The sequence below is a fragment of the Bombus huntii genome, chromosome 10, assembly GCF_024542735.1.
Source record: "Bombus huntii isolate Logan2020A chromosome 10, iyBomHunt1.1, whole genome shotgun sequence".
NCBI lineage: Eukaryota > Metazoa > Arthropoda > Insecta > Hymenoptera > Apidae > Bombus > Bombus huntii.
This window is the reverse complement of record NC_066247.1, coordinates 13,167,746-13,185,941: the sequence shown is the minus strand read 5'-3', so window position 1 is coordinate 13,185,941 and position 18,196 is coordinate 13,167,746. Positions and strand designations below refer to the sequence as shown.

Here is an 18,196-nt window from a genome sequence, read left to right as displayed (position 1 = left end):
CGTGTCAAATGTCACGGGAGAATCTTGAAATAAATATGTATAACACTTGAAATGCATGTCGTAATAAGATTCTTTGCGGAGTGAAATTCGTGACAATGTGACAATTCTAAATTTGATCGAAGGTCTTGTTGCACGATGCATATAAACGATGTCGCTTGTTGCTTCATTGTAGGCAGATTACAAACGAAACAAACTTGTTCGATTTACGGATGAATTACGTAAGTACGTAAGATGGAGAAAATAGGCATAATCGATAATAGAATAGATTTTTTTAGGGAATGACAGATCGAGCACTTTTTTTTATTGTGTTAATAATTCTTTAATTTTTTTATCTTTAAATACAAGTTGCATCACAGTCGAGATATTCGTTTGTGGTTGCATTACGCTAAAATTCTAAAAGTTCCAATACCGTATATATTTTCGAGGTGGACAATTTCTCTTAAACTTTGAATTTACAAGTTATTTTCAACTTCAAAAAATTAAAACTGTTTTCAATTTGAGATTGATCGAAAAATACTTACACTGACGAAGTATGGAATGAACGTGACATTGACTGGGACTTTGCGTCTCAAGTTCTGAAATACCGACCTGGAAAAAGATCAGAGTGTTTCTTACGGCCTCTGCGATTTGCTACGGCAAACATAGGAGCTACATTGAATTCAATCTTCACGGATAATAAAGTTAGTTGCTACAAGAAGATCTTCATTTATTAATAAATACCTTATCAAGTTAGGCAGATAGGAAAATCCTTCTCTGATAGAGAACGTTAAAATCAGTGTTAAATTTCTAAGCCGGTATGCCAGCCACGAAATAACCTCGCCGTGACAAAATGTTATACCGACAATAGGTATAGCACAATACTGTCATCCCCTGGTGAAATGCGAAATTACAGTGTACATCTAATAACAATTTGTTATTGCAAAAATATAACCTATTTATGCACATTATCTAATTTAATGATTATAAAATATATGATAATTATACTTAACAGTATCATATTGACACCACTTGATATTTTAAAACATATTAAATTTGTATGTTTATACTACAGAGAATGCTACATATTAGTCCACGTAACATTTCACAGATTATAGTAAACATAACCAAAAAATCGCCTCGTTTAGTATATTGTTTAATGTTTAGACACACATGTTAAAAGAATATTTTATAATAAATTAATATATTCGTAGGTAAAATTTTAGTAACCATATTAAGATATTAGATAGAAAATACAACTATTTTTATACTTTCAATTATATGAAATTCTTAATTCAATATTTTTGAGGTCTAAGAATTGTGTATTTTTATAACATGGAACAGTGCGTAAAAAAACCAAAATTAGATACAAGTATAAAGGAAGGAGAGGCAGAAATTTTAGTTGACAATACAAACGTATTTTATAATCCTGTTCAAGAATTTAACAGGGATCTTAGCGTAGCTGTGTTAACAACTTACATAAAAGGCATAAAGAAGCAACCAACAGAGACAGGCACGGAAAAACAAGACGGAATTGTCATATTGGAAGCTTTATCTGCTACTGGTTTACGTAGCATTCGGTATGCCAAAGAAGTAAAAGGCATAAAACAAATCGTAGCCAATGATATTTCTGCCAAGGCAGTTGAAAGCATTAAAAATAATATACAACACAATGGAGTCGAAAATCTTATAAAACCGAGTCACGAAGATGCAACATTGCTCATGTATCAAAGTAGAAAGGACAAGTTTGACGTAATAGATTTAGACCCATATGGTTGTCCTACAACGTTTCTAGATGGTGCGGTACAATGTGTATCAGACGATGGACTGCTTATGATCACAGCTACAGATATGGCAGTATTAGCTGGTAACTCTCCTGAAACTTGTTATCTTAAATATGGAGCTATCTCTTTAAAATCTAAAGCATGCCATGAAATGGCACTAAGAATATTATTGCAAAGTATTGCTTCACATGCAGGGCGATATGGTAGATACATAGTACCAGTACTTTCTATAAGTGCTGATTTTTATATAAGAGTATTTGTTAAAGTATTTTCCAGTCAAATTAAATGTAAAGAGAATGCAACTAAAATTGGAATGGTGTACCAATGCACAGGTTGCGAAAGCATCAACACTCAACCATTATGTTATAAGAAGCCTAGTGGAGGCTACAAATTAGCATCTTTACCCTATGTGGATCAACTTTGTAAAATCTGTCAGCATAGGCAACATGAAGGGGGACCAATATGGTTAGGTCCTTTGCATGACCAACATTTTGTATCTAATCTTCTATGTAATTTAGACGAAATGAAGTTGGCAACATTAAAAAGAATAGAAGGAGTTTTAAATGTTATTCACGAAGAATTAGACGTTCCATTATATTATACTCTTAGTCGTTTAATGTCTACAATCAAATGTATTACACCGTCGATGTTAACATTTCGATCTGCATTATTAAACGCAGGATATTGTGTATCGTATTCACATGCCTGCAAAACATCTGTAAAGACGGATGCTCCAAATGAAGTTATATGGGATATTGTACGTGCATGGGAAAAAAATAATTCCGTGAAAAGAGATAAACTATCAAATGATAGCCCCGCGATAAGAATATTAAAGACACCAACGACAACGAACGTTTCGTTTGATATACATCCTCTGGCCAATCCATTATCTAGGCAAAACAAGCTAACGCGATTTCAACAAAATCCTACGATCAACTGGGGCCCTGGTACGCGTGCAAGAACGAGAATAGACTTAGAAAATGGAGTAGAAAATTCGAAAAAGATAAGAAATCAAAATAAAAATTCCAGAAAAGAAAAACCACGATCAACAAACGACATTGAGAAAATAAAGCCTTTATAAAGATATTCATATCTATTCTTGTACCTATACCGTAAATTTTCATGAAAAATACAAGTGTATATAAACGAATACTCAGTCATTAAATTTTTTCATTCATAAAACATACATTGTACGTGTTTTGTAACACATAAAATTGTATATAGGGATATATTGATAATTTGGAATTCAATATTGTTTTTCTCTTCACATTCTGTAATGAAAGTGTTTCAGTGCTTACATTTGAAATCTTTAACGAAGTAAAATATGAAATTAACAGCAATGCTAATGGAAAAACACTTACATGTTTGTAAAGCAAAATTAAAATTCTAAAGACTGAAGTAATGATTAACAATCTAATGCTAAAGTATACTTACAAATTAAGTAACTTTCTTAATAGAACTACAAAGCATCAACTACAAACACTACAAGTAAACAAAGTCTATCGAAAGAAAACAGAATCCGCATACATTAATCTCAAAACTTTCAAAAATGGAAATTGTAAAAATATTTGGGAAACTTACGAGAAAATGTTTTTCAATATATGTAAAATAGTAAGAGAAAACCATTAATAAGACAAACAAAAGAAAGAAATTACATTTTGCAAAAGAATATTATTAATAAAAATGGTATATTGTTATATTTCTGAATGATAGCAGAAACATCTTTAGTTTGGATGGACATACTTAATTATATCTGTACTAAAGTGAAAAACAAAACTTACGTCCATCAGTAAAATACTATCGTTTAAGATAAATAAATATGTTTATACTCGTGATATATATTTTTAAAGAATCTAAAATAAGTCACAAAAAGCTTAACTTTGAAGACGTAAATTTTATCGAATATTTATAAGCGAGAATTAATAGAAGATCAAATAATTATAATAATGATTAATGAAATTGATAATGCTATGACAAACTATATTTCTTCTATTGACATAAAGAAATAAATTAACTCATATTTATTTATTGTGAAATTAACTTGATTTGACTATTGATGATTGATTATTTTAAATTGTGTGTGTATGTAAAGACATACTAATGTTAATACAAGGTACATAGGATACACCATATCGGGCAAAAAAGCCATAGTGAACATACTATGTAAGATACATGTATGTAAACATTTTTTTATGTAGCATCATGATAAATAATATTAGATCATTACTACATATTTCATTATAAAGATGGATTCTCATGAAAAGAGTGTCATTAGGGTATTGTACATGCATGCATGGGCATGCATTCATTACAGAAATGCAACGACACTAATGGTTTTGTGCAAAAACCACAGGAAACTTGAAAACGACCACCATATTGGTGAACTTGCCGAAAAGCTCGATTTCGATGATTTTGAAATATGTTCTGAACATTCTCTATGAGGTAATATATAAAATAACATATAAAATATATGCATGTGTCCGTATTTTATATACTGTTGAATTATTTTCTAGCTTTGCCAATATTCCTAATTCTTCGTTTACAACCTTATTTTTGCTAATGTCGTTTGCATACTGAGTCATTTAAGTTTATGCATAACCTTTTTACGTTTCTGTGTATATCTTACCTTAAACTGTTTAAACAAAACGAAATTGAAACAAAGATATAGACAAAATGAAAAGCCTGAAATTATTGGTTGGGAACGACCCAGTATGCAGATTAATACTGTATTATCTTACAATTAATACCTTTGTTATATAATATCATATGATATTCATTTGCAATAATTTTTATAAAATCAATTTGCATATTCATAAAGGAAGATACATTATACATTATACCAAATCAACCAACAGTATAATTTTAATTATATAATAATTTGCTTCATATCAGAAGACTAACATACATATGATATGTAAGTTGTTAAGTGGGGGGAACTTATCTTAACATTTATAAATTCAGTTCATTCTAATATGTGAATTTTAGAGTGATTGATATAGCATGTTGCAGTAACAACTGTTAAAGGATGGCTGTACCTATGCATACTTTAAGTAATGGACAAAAAATCCCTGTCTTAGGACTTGGTACTTGGCAAGCTGGAGTGAGTATTTTGTTTAAAACTAATATATGATAATGCACAGATGTACGAAAGTATCAGCCAAATCTTTTACTTTATATTCTAAAAGAGACGTTTGACAGATTTCTAGTTAACATAAAGTATAATAATAAATAGATATAAAGTATATAAAGTATAGATAGATATAAAGTAATAGATAGATATAAAGATAAAGTATAATAAGATATTTGAAATAAAAGAAAACAATGTAAAAAATAGTTATTATTTGTCATTTACTGACAAATTTACTTACAAAATTATTAAACTGGTATGTTTGAAAGTTCTTTATCGTATTGAAAATTATTACATATCACTATTTTATAGTCAGGTTCTCTCTATTAATAATGGAGAATGATGAAAATGGAGAAAAACACAATAACATTATATGACACGACAAAATAGTGGTTTTAAAGCTTTGAATTATTCATAGATCTCACGATTTCAGCAATTAAAGTATTTCTTTTAACAGGAAGGATCTTACAAAATTTTCTTCACAAATCTCAAATGTAAATTTTTTAAGATCGGACAGAGTATGATAATATATATATCACTGAATGATAATTTTTTCATGTAAATTTTTTAAGGACAATCCAGGTGTTGTTGAACAAGCAGTGCGAGACGCGGTGGATGCCGGTTACAGGCATTTTGATTGTGCTTATATCTACTGCAATGAAAAGGAAATTGGCAAAGCTCTACGCGATAAAATTGCCGAGGGTGTGGTAAAACGAGAAGATTTATTTATCACGACAAAGGTAATTTTCTGCCTAATGACAAAGTTTCTAGGCATTAATCTTGCTACTAACTGTTGAAGTAATTACTTCAAGAAAAACTCTACACCTATTCTTTTACCACTGTTACGAAGAGAATAGAATTTAGTGATACAAAAAATTTAATCTATATTATTGTGCCCTTGTATATAAATTATGTTTTGGATTACAAGATCTAGAAACAAAAGAGCTATATGTAGATTTCTATTGCTGTTTCTTGTAGCCTTCAGCTAGAGCTACAAGGTTAACTTTTTGGTAATATACTTTGCTATAAATATATGAAAGTGCTCCCTATCATAGCTGCTTCTATCGTATTGTAACACTGTAAGAGTGAGGATCTGGATCAGCATACACTATACTTATACTTATACCTCTATTTATTTCAATATATTTTTCTATTACAAATTCATCCACTCGTTATTCTATCAATCAACCTCAACACTAACTTTTTTGTACTTTCAGTTATGGAATTCGATGCACAGGAAAGAATTGGTAGTACCAGCGTGCAAAAAATCACTTGAAAATTTCGGATTTGATTATGTTGATCTTTATCTTGTTCATTGGCCCATGGGATTTGATGTAAGATTTCATAACTTGACTATGCATTCCAAATCTGTTGACCGGATTGTCTCTTAATCAGATCTTTTTACTATTAGGAAATTAAGACCAATCAATTTCAGTTAGAACATTCTTTATTCCAAACTGTAAATACGATATAATTTAATTTTAGTTTTAAAATGTGATATAACAAAAATAAAACTGTATATAAGAAGGTAGATCTGTAAAAAGAATTATCATCCGAATGACTTTATTAATTCGTTTTTCCGTTTAACAAGTTGGTATCGACATAATAAGCTTGAAAAATAATTGAAAGAAATGATTGCATTATTTATGTAGAAACATTATAATCCTAGGAAAATTCTGAAGGTCTGTGGCCAGTCGATGAGAAAGGTAATCCCATGTATGGAGACGTGGATTATCTCGATACGTGGCGAGCTATGGAAGAATGTGTAAAGCTGGGATTAACTAAAAGTATAGGTCTTAGCAACTTTAACTCCCAACAGATCGATCGTGTTTTATCGATCGCCCAAATCAAACCTGTCATGTGTCAAGTGGAGTGCCATCCAAACTTAAATCAGAAAAAACTACGTGATTTCTGCACGCAACGTAACATATCTATCACGGCTTACAGCCCATTCGGTTCTCCTAAGCGTACTTGGGCGAAACCTGGCGATCCAGAAGTTACCATCGAAGCAGCAGAAATAATCGCGATTAGCGAAAAGTATGGGAAGACTCCGGCGCAAGTTGTTTTACGATACTTGGTAATGTGTAAATATATAAAAAGATGTTTATGAAACGAGCATTTTTTTAAAAGTAATTAGTGCGCTGCAATGGACTTCAAATGTTTAATTGAAATAATTATTCTATCAATAGATCGACATTGGTACCATTCCTATACCTAAGTCTAGTTCGAAGGAACGTATTAAGGAAAACATCAATATCTTCGACTTTAAGTTAACATCACAGGAAATTGCAACCATCAATACACTTGACCGCGGAATTCGTATTTGTCCTGCTGCAGAGTAAGTAATATGCGGATATAGCGATTAAACGTGCATATTTCTTGTTTTTACATTTTAATTACAACAAAGTTTTACATTTAGGTTTAAGGGACACAAGGACTATCCGTTCACTATAGAATTCTAAAAGAGAAAATAGATTCACTATTTTACATAACTGTCTTATTCTATGAAATATTTCGTTAAGCATTTTGTTTTATTAAACGTATATTATATATATAAGAACATATATTCTATGTAATTTTCGTTCATGTTTGTAATTACTTCTATTTTTAATAAATCATTGTTATAAAAAGAACTACTGCTTAAAAAAAATATATATATCTACCACCTTTCTTCAATATTCATAAACTAAGAATCCGAAATATATATCGTCATATTTCGTATATCGGCATAGGGTAACAAGTTATATACATAAGATTTATATTATTATTATCAAAATAAATGCTGTCTTCTTCGTTAACGAAAACAAAAAATAACCATTTGATAACATTTTGAAATATCGTAATAATATTGAGCAATTATCTAATCTTGGCTAGAATTGTTTCGCGTCATCTTTATCGTTATATAATGATTTACTTAGAGTAGAATAGTATGAATAGAAGATTCAACGATACAGTTCAATCAGTTAGTTTCTAGAATATTGTGCACTTCATATCTGATTACAAGTGGCAGCGGAATTTTCTGACAAAAATTCACCAACGAGATCTATTGTTTTGACGACTTACTTAAAATCTATAATTAGTAATGGCTGAAATACCGTCTCTTGCGCTTTCCAATGGATATAAAATGCCTGCTTTTGGTCTTGGTACGTATCAGGTACGTATTTATACATATTTAAAGATAAGACGCAATAATCGAAGCAGATATCGATCGTACATTATGATTACATCTACGTGAAAAGTTTCAACAAATTCTTTTGAAAGCACCACTTGACCACGTTGCGTCGTTTATTCAAAATACTCGCACCTTAATTCTGACTCATTTTCGACGCAGTCGCATTGTACTATCATTAAAAAGTTCCTTAAATTTGAGAAAAATATGATGGAATTGTTATTGATAAACCAAGAATGTCTACACGTTTATAGAAAATGTTAAGGCATAAAAATACATATAATGCATATAATGTATAAAGTAATATAATTGATTTATTTATATATATATATATATACACTATACTATACTATACTATACTATACTATACTATACTATACTATACTATATATATACTATAATATATACTATATACTTAACCCGAATATAATATATATATATATATATATATAATTTTATATATATTATATATATATAATAATATATTATATATATATAATATTATATATAATAATATATATATATAATTGCTTTATATAAATAAAGTAAGTAAAATAAAATTGCTTTATATAAAAAAAATTCGTTATAACATTTAGCGAAGTAAAGTAATAATTTAAGTAAATCTCTAATGAAATTTCATGCTTTTAATTATAATTATATTAACAAAATGCAAATTTGCATAAATATCCGCAGCTCGGGTATTGATATATGTGATTTATACTTTTGATTCTATTCATAAAGATGTTCTAAACACGTTGTAACGGTTTACTTTTTAGATGTTTACTTAAAATGAGAGTGAGATATACAATTTCGAGAGTAATAGCAGTAATAAAGTGGATTAAATTTTGTACCTTTCCAGTCCCGTGCTGGAGAGGTGGAAGCAGCTGTAATAGAGGCAATAAACCTAGGATACCGTCACATAGACACAGCGTTCTTCTATCAAAATGAGAAAGAAATTGGTCAGGCAATTCAAGCGAAGATCAAGGATGGAACTGTGAAAAGGGAAGATCTTTTCGTTACAACTAAAGTAATTAAATTTATTTAAAACTTTTAAATTTTATTTTTTATCAGAGATGAAGACATTTCATATAACATTTCTTACAGCTCTGGAATAACTTCCACAAAGAGTCAAGCGTAGTTCCAACATGTAAGAAATCTTTGGAAAATCTTGGATTAACTTATGTAGATCTTTATCTGGTTCATTGGCCATTTGCCTTCAAGGTTCGTTCTAATTCAATACGTTTTAATTACCTGTTTAATGGGCATTTTAAAAAATGTACTAAGTATTTTTTAGGAAGGAGACGATTTAATGCCCAGAGACGCAAATGGGGCACTTTTGATGTCGGATACTGACTACCTCGAAACATGGAAAGGAATGGAAGAGTGCGTGCGATTAGGATTAACTCGTAGTATCGGAATTAGTAATTTCAATCAGGAACAGATCACTCGTTTACTTGCTGTAGCCAAGATACTGCCTGTAAATAACCAGGTACAAATTGTTCTCTGCACTACTTGTGTAATTAATTCGCAATTAATTTAAAATTTATTACTTCCATTAGGTCGAAGTGAACATAAATATGGATCAAAAACCATTGATACAGTTCTGCCAAAAACATAATATCACGATAACCGGATATTCACCGCTAGGACAACCAGGTAATAGGGCGGGAATACCAACTTTCTTGGACAATCCAGTGTTAGTAGGGCTTTCTAAAAAGTATAACAAGACGACAGCACAAATTGCTCTAAGATATGTCGTAAGTAAATAATATCTAGTTATAATATTTTTTATCATTTTAGAGATAACTATCTTATTTAAATACTGTGTGGAGAGTACTATTTCATGTTCTGCGGTTATAGCTACTTTTGTATATATTTCGATATTTCGTTTAACGATAATGCAACTTACCATTCGGGCCATTTCCACCAGTAAAGATAAGTTTAGTAATAGACATACACATACGATTACACATATGAATACATTATACGATTACATACGTATGTATATGTGAATCGATCCTTTGCTCGTTAACACAGGCTATATCGCTAAAATGGAATTTACTAAAACATCGATCCGTTTATCTACAGACATAAAATTTAATCTTTTTCCATCGAAATATTCCAGTTGCAACAAGGAATCGCTATCATTCCGAAAACAGTAACACCGAGTCGATTGAAAGAAAATATGAATATATTTGATTTTTCCTTAACGGATGAGGAAATGGCCTCTATAGCAAAACTTGGCACGCATCAACGTGTTGCACGATTTGGAGAGTAAGCATCCCGATGGTCCATTAAATTGTAAATTAATTATTCTTGTTATTCTGCAAAGAGATAGTAATGTTATTTCTACTCCTTTTTACAGTGCAAAGGGGCATAAGTACTACCCGTTCGAATAATAAAAGTTTCATTGCAAACAAGTAAAATGACAGGAAATAGCTCATCAGATTCAGTATAAATTAATAGTAAGGTATATCCCCTTTGAACTTACATAATCCCACGGTGTAATTCGGTACTTGTTTGACCCTTATTTAGTCAATTAGATTTATTGAATGCCATGGAAAATTTCGATGCTCCGGACGACATGACATCATACGCTGTAATAATGTGGACACTGTCACGGACAAGACTAATCGCATTCAGCCAATGTTAACCTTCATTAAAGAGTGTATATACTGCGAGTAAATAAAATTGCATCAAAAGAAGAAATTGTCAAGCAGAAAGTATTTCATTCTCTTTTTTCCTTGTAGAATCGTTACAAAATGCGAATCGCTAATAACTCATTTAAATGGTTAGAACAACATTGAATAACAGAAATAAAAAAATAAGGTAGTTTCTGACTCTCGCAACGCAAATACATTTTTGCACTGCAGCGAAGCACGTACAATCAATATGAGAACAATTCTCGAAACTATAAAAGGAAACTTCTGTTTCAAGGATAGATGACGCAGTGATGATTATTGTTTCTGTAATCGTTCAAAATACTGTAAGCGGAAATACAATCAACGGACTAGAACGAAGTTGAAGGTTGTTTGGAAAGATGTATTTTGAATGAAAATAGTATCTAACGAAATGAGAATGCAAATCCTATAGTATTATACATTTCATTTTCATAGTACCAACTTTTTATAGTCATATGAAAGTACTACTAATTGCTATGAAATCTAATATGCTTAGAACTCTAACATAGCTAATTAATTATAATATGTAAATTAATTCATATGCATAATAAATACAATCGTGTATACTTTCTGTAAGCACTGTAAATATACCTTTTTTTGTTCTCCATTGATTGCTTCGCATCTTTAAATAAGAGAACTTCGTAATATAGACTATAGAATTCTACAGTAGTGCTAGCCTAGATTAACAAAGATTCCATTCAAAAAAAAGACCATGTCTTATACTCATTAGGAATTCCGGAGCAGATTTCTTCAAGGCCAATAAACAACAAAGGCTCTTGTGGACGAGAGCCCTTTTTCAGCATAATTCACTTCACCAATAAGCAAAATTGCTTATTCTATATCTGCTCAACGCATCACATAAACAGAGTCTTTTACGCGCAAACATAATATTACCCAATAATTTTGCGCTGACATTTTGTCCACTATCGGTTCGCTAATCGGTTTCAACGATTTTTCGTTTCAAAAAATTTGAAAAATTTACCTGACAAGATATACCACATACGTAGGTACATGCTCTAACTCGAATTTCGTATCGCAATGTTTGGTAAATTCAAGCACGACCTTCGAGCGATCATTGTTACGGTAAAAGCGACACCTCGAAATTATTTGTTATTAGCCCATTGCCGGTCACGTATTCATTATATTGCCATTAAATGAACGAAGAAATTACACCATGAATCATATCGCCCAAGCGTAAGTTTCATAAACTACCGTGTTTGAAATGTTGTCTTTTTTCTTTGCAATACCAGTTTTCTCGGTGAAATAAACGCCACGAACATTGAACGCGATCATTAAATGGCTTTTATAGGTGGAACGCGAAATTTTCCAACAAAAGCAGTTCGCCAACTTGCAATAGATTGCTATCGTCATCAAACATCGCGTCATCCACGATGGTTCAGTGCGGTTCCTGGAGATCTAGAATGCTCGATAAGGTGAAAGAATGCCGCGATGCGATTAAGAACATGGTAGCCTTCGATAAGTCGCCAAACAGCATTAAAACTACGCGAACAGCCGGCAAACGCCCAAGCAATTCCTCCTTCCACACGAGAGCAACGACTTCTCTGTCCTCGATACCGGATGTCATTACGTTCAGCAGCATCGCGTTGAAGCATAAAGAATACGAAGACGTGCCGATTCTAATGAGAGACTCCATATTCAATTCGGATGAATCAGAGAAACTGAACACGTCCGTGGAACCGATCGACCAAACTAACAATGCAAACGATTCGTTTAACCGCTTCGTTTCGATGGATAACATGATCAGTAATTCGTTGAAATCGTTCCTGGCGCTCGAGGAGCAGGTAAAAGAGGAATTTTTGGAACAGCACGTTTCCTCGATCAAAAAGAAAATTTCAGCGGAACCGTTTCTTTCTTATGCGGAAGGCAACGCAGAATTCATTTGGACAGATGACACAACGGAGGAGAGTTTTTTTGGTAAGGCATGGAATTCTCTAGAACACTTGGACACGGTCGATATCGGAAATCCACGTAGGAACTCTACATTTTATGAAGATCTTTGCCTGCACAATAATCGTACTTCTTCCCCGATTCGAAGTCATCCGTTTCAAGATTCTGGCTTTGAAAATAATTTCTCCATATAAGTTCTCACTTATGATTATTTATTGAATATTTCTTTTTTTTTATGTTTTTTATGTATTGAACCTTTTGTAAGTTTAGTTCGTATTTAGATCAATAAAGTTTATTACAATGAATATGATCACTTATATCAGTCTGATATACTCACATATACTGTGTCCATTCCTAACATTCCACTGACTGAACGTAAACAAAAATATCGTCAGAGTAATAACACCATTACTTGTTGATGACATTTTGGAATCGCGCACAATCAACGATACTTTCATTTAAATTATCCTTTAAGTAATTCTTTTGAACGTGAATTGTGAATCGATTACGTAACCAACCGTCGATTAATATTCATATAGGAAAAAAGTGTTAAAAATAACTTGAACGAGCGGAATTACAGTTTGAAACAAAAGCAGAATAATAATATCGAAATTTTTGAAATTATCGATTTCGTGAACGACCATGATGCTGGAATATACGAACGAATACAACGGCTCGTTTCTATCCTACGGGAAGCTTAAAGAAATATCAACCGTCTTAAAAGAAGGACAAACTATTCAAAGCAGGGTAATGAATTTTATTCTGACGATAATCAGCTATATAGTCCTAAAAATCAACGATCGAAGTCACCTCCATGAATTTACGGACATATTCGACGACAGATGTTTGCAAATCTTAAAAAACGACCTAGAAAACCTTATGCATTTCAAGACCAAATTTTTCAACTTGTTAATCTTGGAATTGTTATTGGAAACTGTCAAGAAAGAGAACAATTATCGAAACAGACGTCTTAAACTGAATGCGGCCGTGGATACGGCAAATAAAGGATATAGCAAAGTGGTTCTTCAGAAAAAAATCAAGGTTATTGTAAAATTCTTAATTTTCCGAAAGGTAAAGACGTCTTCTTATCTCTACGATGAAAACAATACGTTCAATTGGTTTTCATACAAACAAAAAATTAACGTTGTACTTAACAACGAGATCAACCCAAAAGACAATTTTTTAATGATTAAAAATAATTTAAAGGATTATTGTAAAAAAGATATTATGAATTGTATTCTTTATAAAAGAAAAAATGAATGTACAAATAATGTGACGAATTTGACAAACTATACAAATAAGGAATCTAAGTTTTACGAAACGTCTGTGTACTATACTTGTATCAGCGATCTCTGTACCAAATTCTATTGGTTGCTCTGGTATGGATGGCTGGCGATTTGTATGTATTATTGCTGTAAGCATTTTTTACCTGACGTTCTTAGGTGTCGTACATCAATTAATCAGTAGAAAATAACACTATGATAGTTTTATTTGCATATATTTATAAGTTAAGCGCGAATTCTGTATTATTCTGTTCAAATTGTTATCTACTTTTCCACATACATGCATGAATGCCACATACATGATATTAATCTAATCGATACATTTATCAATTATAAGATCGGTAAATCTATTTAACTTGGCCGATTATTTGATAGAAAAATGTATTCCGTAATGCGTTGCAATAATATAATCTATATGTTGCGTGATTTATTTAACAGAAGCATTTTATTCTATTTATTTCTACTTATAAATTTTTATTTCTATTTATAAAATGTGAAATATTTATCGAAGCAATAACGTAGCTGAATTCAGCTGGCACTGTTTTCAATACTGTGATATCAAATGTTCTGTATTTTTTATTTCTGCGATAGACCCAGAAAAACTATGTATAATCGAGCTTGAGCGCTCTCTCAGTTTAGTAATTATGTACGTCTCCTAAATATAAGCACGTATGTTTAATTATAGTAGTATATATATAGAATATAAGATATTTCTATTAATAAATTTTTCAATGCTAGATATGAGTTTAAACGTGTTCAACTGAGAAGTGTTCCTGCTGAAGTATTTGAACACTTATTGTTCATTCATATGCTCTCATAATAAGCTTATTCACGTAAGCTCATGCGTATTGTTCAACAAAACAGAAAATATCGATAATGTTTTTGTTTGTACCATTACTGCACATTTGAATAAGAATGAAAAACAAGTGTAAAAGGACCACGATGATCGATTTTAAATTAAATTAAACGTTATGAACACCTGAAGTATTTCAATGTTCACATACTGAAAAAATATATATTCATACGTAAGTAAATATACAACATGCTATTCTTTCCTATTTATTGGTCCAGTCTTTGAATATAAACATTTTAACAATACAATCATTGATCGTGATTAGATATATGTACTTGGAAATTATAAAAGTTTTAGAAAGTTGTCCACTTACCGACAAGTGCAATGATATTTTAAATTTTATTTAATATTCGAGAACGATCCATTTCTGTTATAAGAGTAACTCATTCATTCATCCTTAGTGATCAAGGGATTGTGAACTGTCCCTTGCTGCTCATAACGGACTCTGTAATTTTCCATAAGGCCCGTTTCTCGTAACGAATTTACCGGAGTCGCAACACTACGCTTCAAATTACAAATACATAGAAAACTTTCTCTATACAACACATAAGTTTTATTATGCAAGGTCGCGCACATATCAGAGGCTGCGAAACGCATGCGCAGAAAAATCTCGTAGAACAGGACAGTACACTTTTAGGGGTCCACAAGATAAAATTCTTCTTTGTATGTATATTTATGTATTTCTAGCTATAAAATTTATAACCTTTGCGCGAATTGCGTGAATTGCGTGAATTGCGTGAATACCTCAAATGCAACAAAATATTAGCATCTGAAAAATAGAATGCAGATTAAGATACATTAATTACATACATATTTTAAAATTCAGGTGTAAACATTCGCAGTCAAAGTATACATTTACAAATCAAATACAGCATAGAAGGATAAGATATTTTATTAATATTAGAAGAAAAAATTTTATGCTGGCTATTAGCTAGTAACGTGTAAGTTGTAACAAGAAATATATGATATTAAGAAAAGTATATTCTGTTTTCAACAGGGGTTTTCTAATAATTTAACCACGATCTATTTTTAAAATATATAAAACAAAACATAAACAAAACAGTAAATTACGCTTCATCCTCCGATATACGAGTATACGGGTCTGCCTCCGGTGAAGGGGACAGGGTACAAGGGTTAATGTAGGATATTTATAAAAGGAGCTGAGCGAATTTACCGGCATTGTGCTGCCGGCGCTACTTTGCGACAGTGCATCGAATATCAAAATATAATACCAGTGTTAAATACGTACCCTGTGTTTCAAGTAAGAAAGTTCGTATAAAACATAAAAAATAATCAAAATGGTTCTAAACGTACCGATGATAAAATTCTACAACGGCAACGAAGTGCCGTCATTTGGACTTGGTACATGGAAGGTCAGTACTATTACCGATATAGTAATTAAACATCAAAGAATTAATCCTTTATTTTGAAGAAGAATGTAGATAAAGTTGTTTACGATATATATGACGAATTTCTTCTTGCGCAACGCGTGTTAATGAATTTCATACGCAATGTTTTTATAATTTTCTATTTGAAATCTGCAGTATAAGATATCTGCAACATTGACATATCAATAAGATGTAATATGTTTCTATGATGTTCTCGAATTTTCCAAATGGATGAACGGTTTGCCCTTGTATCTAGAATGTAGTGGTTCTCTTAGTTGTTTTTATGACAACAGCATTATAACGTTTTCTATGTCTACATCTTCTGATATTTAATGAATTAAAATTTCAAATATGAGAATAGCAAACAAAATATTCTGAAAAACCAATCTTTCATCACATTAATATTTATAGAACTATTAGATCTTTCTATATTTTTTTATATTTGTGTTAACTAGATTTTTATATGCTACCTTCATTATCTTTATACTTTGTACTTTCAACTTCATATGTATTTGTATCGATTATTTCCAATCAATAGAAGTGCACATTTAAACACATTTTAAGATAAGTTTATCAAAAATAATACACATAAATGATATCATATCAGTTAAGACTTTAAGTGGAAAATAAGATTATATAACATGATTTTTATTTTTACTACAAATATATTTCTACTTTGTATATCTATTGCACAAGTTGTTGTAATTTATCTTTTTCAATTAATTAATAACTTATACATTTTTTAGTCCAAACCTGGAGAAGTTACTCAGGCTGTTAAGGATGCAATTGATATCGGATATAGACATATCGATTGTGCCCATGTTTATGGCAATGAAAAAGAAGTAGGTATTGCTCTTAAAGCAAAGCTGACCGAGGGTATTGTGAAAAGGCAGGACCTTTTTATCACCAGCAAATTATGGAATACTTTCCATAGACCAGACTTAGTTGAACCTGCTATTAAAAAAACTTTATCAGATTTGGGTCTTGAATATTTGGATCTTTACTTAATTCATTGGCCAATGGCATACAAAGAGGGAGATGATCTTTTCCCAAAGAATGCTGATGATAGTCCTGCTCTTAGCAATGTAGACTATGTAGATACGTGGAAAGCTATGGAAGCTTTGGTATCTAAAGGACTTGCTAAAAATATTGGTGTTAGCAACTTTAATTCTGAACAAATAGACAGGCTACTTAAAAACTGCAGCATCAAACCAGTTACAAACCAAGTAAATATAAGTTTCATTCAATTTATAGTGATGTATAATGAATGCATTTTTATATTGAATAGTACATTTATAATGTATATAATTGTACATTTATAGATTGAATGCCACCCATATCTTACTCAAAAAAAACTTTCTGATTTCTGCAAACAAAAGGATATTCTTATTACTGCCTACAGTCCCCTTGGATCACCTGATAGACCATGGGCTAAGCCAGATGATCCAAAATTGTTAGATGATAAAAAATTAGGTGAACTTGCGAAGAAATATAATAAAACACCTGCTCAAGTTCTTATTAGATACCAGGTATATGCTAATATTTCATTCATGAACTATATTCACAGGTAAACATTATAATACAATTTTTATTTTTCTTTCAGTTGGATCGTGGTCACATAGTTATCCCTAAATCAATTACAAAATCAAGAATTGCTCAAAATAGTGAAGTCTTCGACTTTAAACTTTCCGCAGAAGACATTGCATACATTGATACCTTTGACTGCAATGGCAGGATCTGTCCAATGTTTGGGTAAATATTTTTATATTTTTTACTCATGAATGTAATTCTTATAAAATTTGTTTTTGATATTGTCATTTGTATTTTTTTCAGCACGGAGCCCAGCCCTTACTATCCCTTCCACATTCCATTCTAAGCAATCGAATTAAGTTAAAAACCAATATGTACAAACTACTCTCATTGTAATCTTTACAATACTTTTTTCTTCTGTACATTTTCTAAGTGAAATTCGTATAAAATAAACTATACTCTAATAAATATATGTATACATTTATTTCCCATGCATC

At 31.2% G+C, this 18,196-nt stretch overlaps 5 protein-coding genes and 1 pseudogene across 15 annotated transcripts; all 6 read left to right on the top strand.

Annotated features, from left to right (window-relative positions):
- Window positions 1-147: 147 nt before the first annotated feature.
- Window positions 148-7,520, top strand: LOC126870434 (aldo-keto reductase family 1 member B1-like). Of its 8 annotated transcripts, XM_050628148.1 has the most exons (8): window positions 162-218; window positions 4,114-4,202; window positions 4,770-4,860; window positions 5,460-5,627; window positions 6,105-6,221; window positions 6,557-6,964; window positions 7,077-7,225; window positions 7,307-7,520. In XM_050628148.1, the coding sequence occupies exons 3-8, from the start codon at window positions 4,786-4,788 to the stop codon at window positions 7,347-7,349; spliced, it is 960 nt and encodes a 319-aa protein (XP_050484105.1). In that variant the 5' UTR covers window positions 162-218; window positions 4,114-4,202; window positions 4,770-4,785; the 3' UTR covers window positions 7,350-7,520. The 8 variants fall into 8 exon arrangements, with proteins under 8 accessions (XP_050484104.1, XP_050484105.1, XP_050484111.1 ...); XM_050628147.1 differs by lacking the exon at window positions 4,770-4,860 and having other exon boundaries at window positions 148-222; XM_050628154.1 differs by lacking the exon at window positions 4,770-4,860 and having other exon boundaries at window positions 185-218.
- Window positions 229-2,942, top strand: LOC126870433 (probable tRNA (guanine(26)-N(2))-dimethyltransferase). Its single transcript, XM_050628145.1, has one exon. The coding sequence runs from the start codon at window positions 1,312-1,314 to the stop codon at window positions 2,839-2,841; it is 1,530 nt and encodes a 509-aa protein (XP_050484102.1). The 5' UTR covers window positions 229-1,311; the 3' UTR covers window positions 2,842-2,942.
- A 218-nt stretch (window positions 7,521-7,738) lies between the features above and the next one.
- Window positions 7,739-10,765, top strand: LOC126870437 (1,5-anhydro-D-fructose reductase-like). Of its 4 annotated transcripts, none has more exons than XR_007691333.1 (8): window positions 7,744-8,041; window positions 8,916-9,083; window positions 9,161-9,277; window positions 9,351-9,545; window positions 9,616-9,813; window positions 10,182-10,330; window positions 10,422-10,526; window positions 10,600-10,765. XR_007691333.1 is itself a non-coding variant. In XM_050628159.1 (7 exons), exons 1-7 carry the CDS (start codon window positions 8,001-8,003, stop codon window positions 10,453-10,455), a joined length of 891 nt encoding a protein of 296 aa, XP_050484116.1. In that variant the 5' UTR covers window positions 7,739-8,000; the 3' UTR covers window positions 10,456-10,765. The 4 variants fall into 4 exon arrangements, 2 of the variants coding, with proteins under 2 accessions (XP_050484116.1, XP_050484115.1); XR_007691332.1 differs by having other exon boundaries at window positions 10,592-10,765; XM_050628159.1 differs by having other exon boundaries at window positions 7,739-8,030; window positions 10,422-10,765.
- A 143-nt stretch (window positions 10,766-10,908) lies between these two features.
- Window positions 10,909-12,950, top strand: LOC126870440 (uncharacterized). Its single transcript, XM_050628161.1, has one exon. It carries the CDS (start codon window positions 12,129-12,131, stop codon window positions 12,837-12,839), a length of 711 nt encoding a protein of 236 aa, XP_050484118.1. The 5' UTR covers window positions 10,909-12,128; the 3' UTR covers window positions 12,840-12,950.
- Window positions 12,951-13,086: 136 nt separating this feature from the next.
- Window positions 13,087-16,043, top strand: LOC126870439 (uncharacterized; annotated as a pseudogene).
- Window positions 15,936-18,167, top strand: LOC126870435 (aldo-keto reductase family 1 member B1-like). The gene is made up of 5 exons (XM_050628155.1): window positions 15,936-16,154; window positions 16,916-17,395; window positions 17,492-17,698; window positions 17,773-17,921; window positions 18,003-18,167. The coding sequence occupies exons 1-5, from the start codon at window positions 16,080-16,082 to the stop codon at window positions 18,043-18,045; spliced, it is 954 nt and encodes a 317-aa protein (XP_050484112.1). The 5' UTR covers window positions 15,936-16,079; the 3' UTR covers window positions 18,046-18,167.
- Window positions 18,168-18,196: the final 29 nt, after the last annotated feature.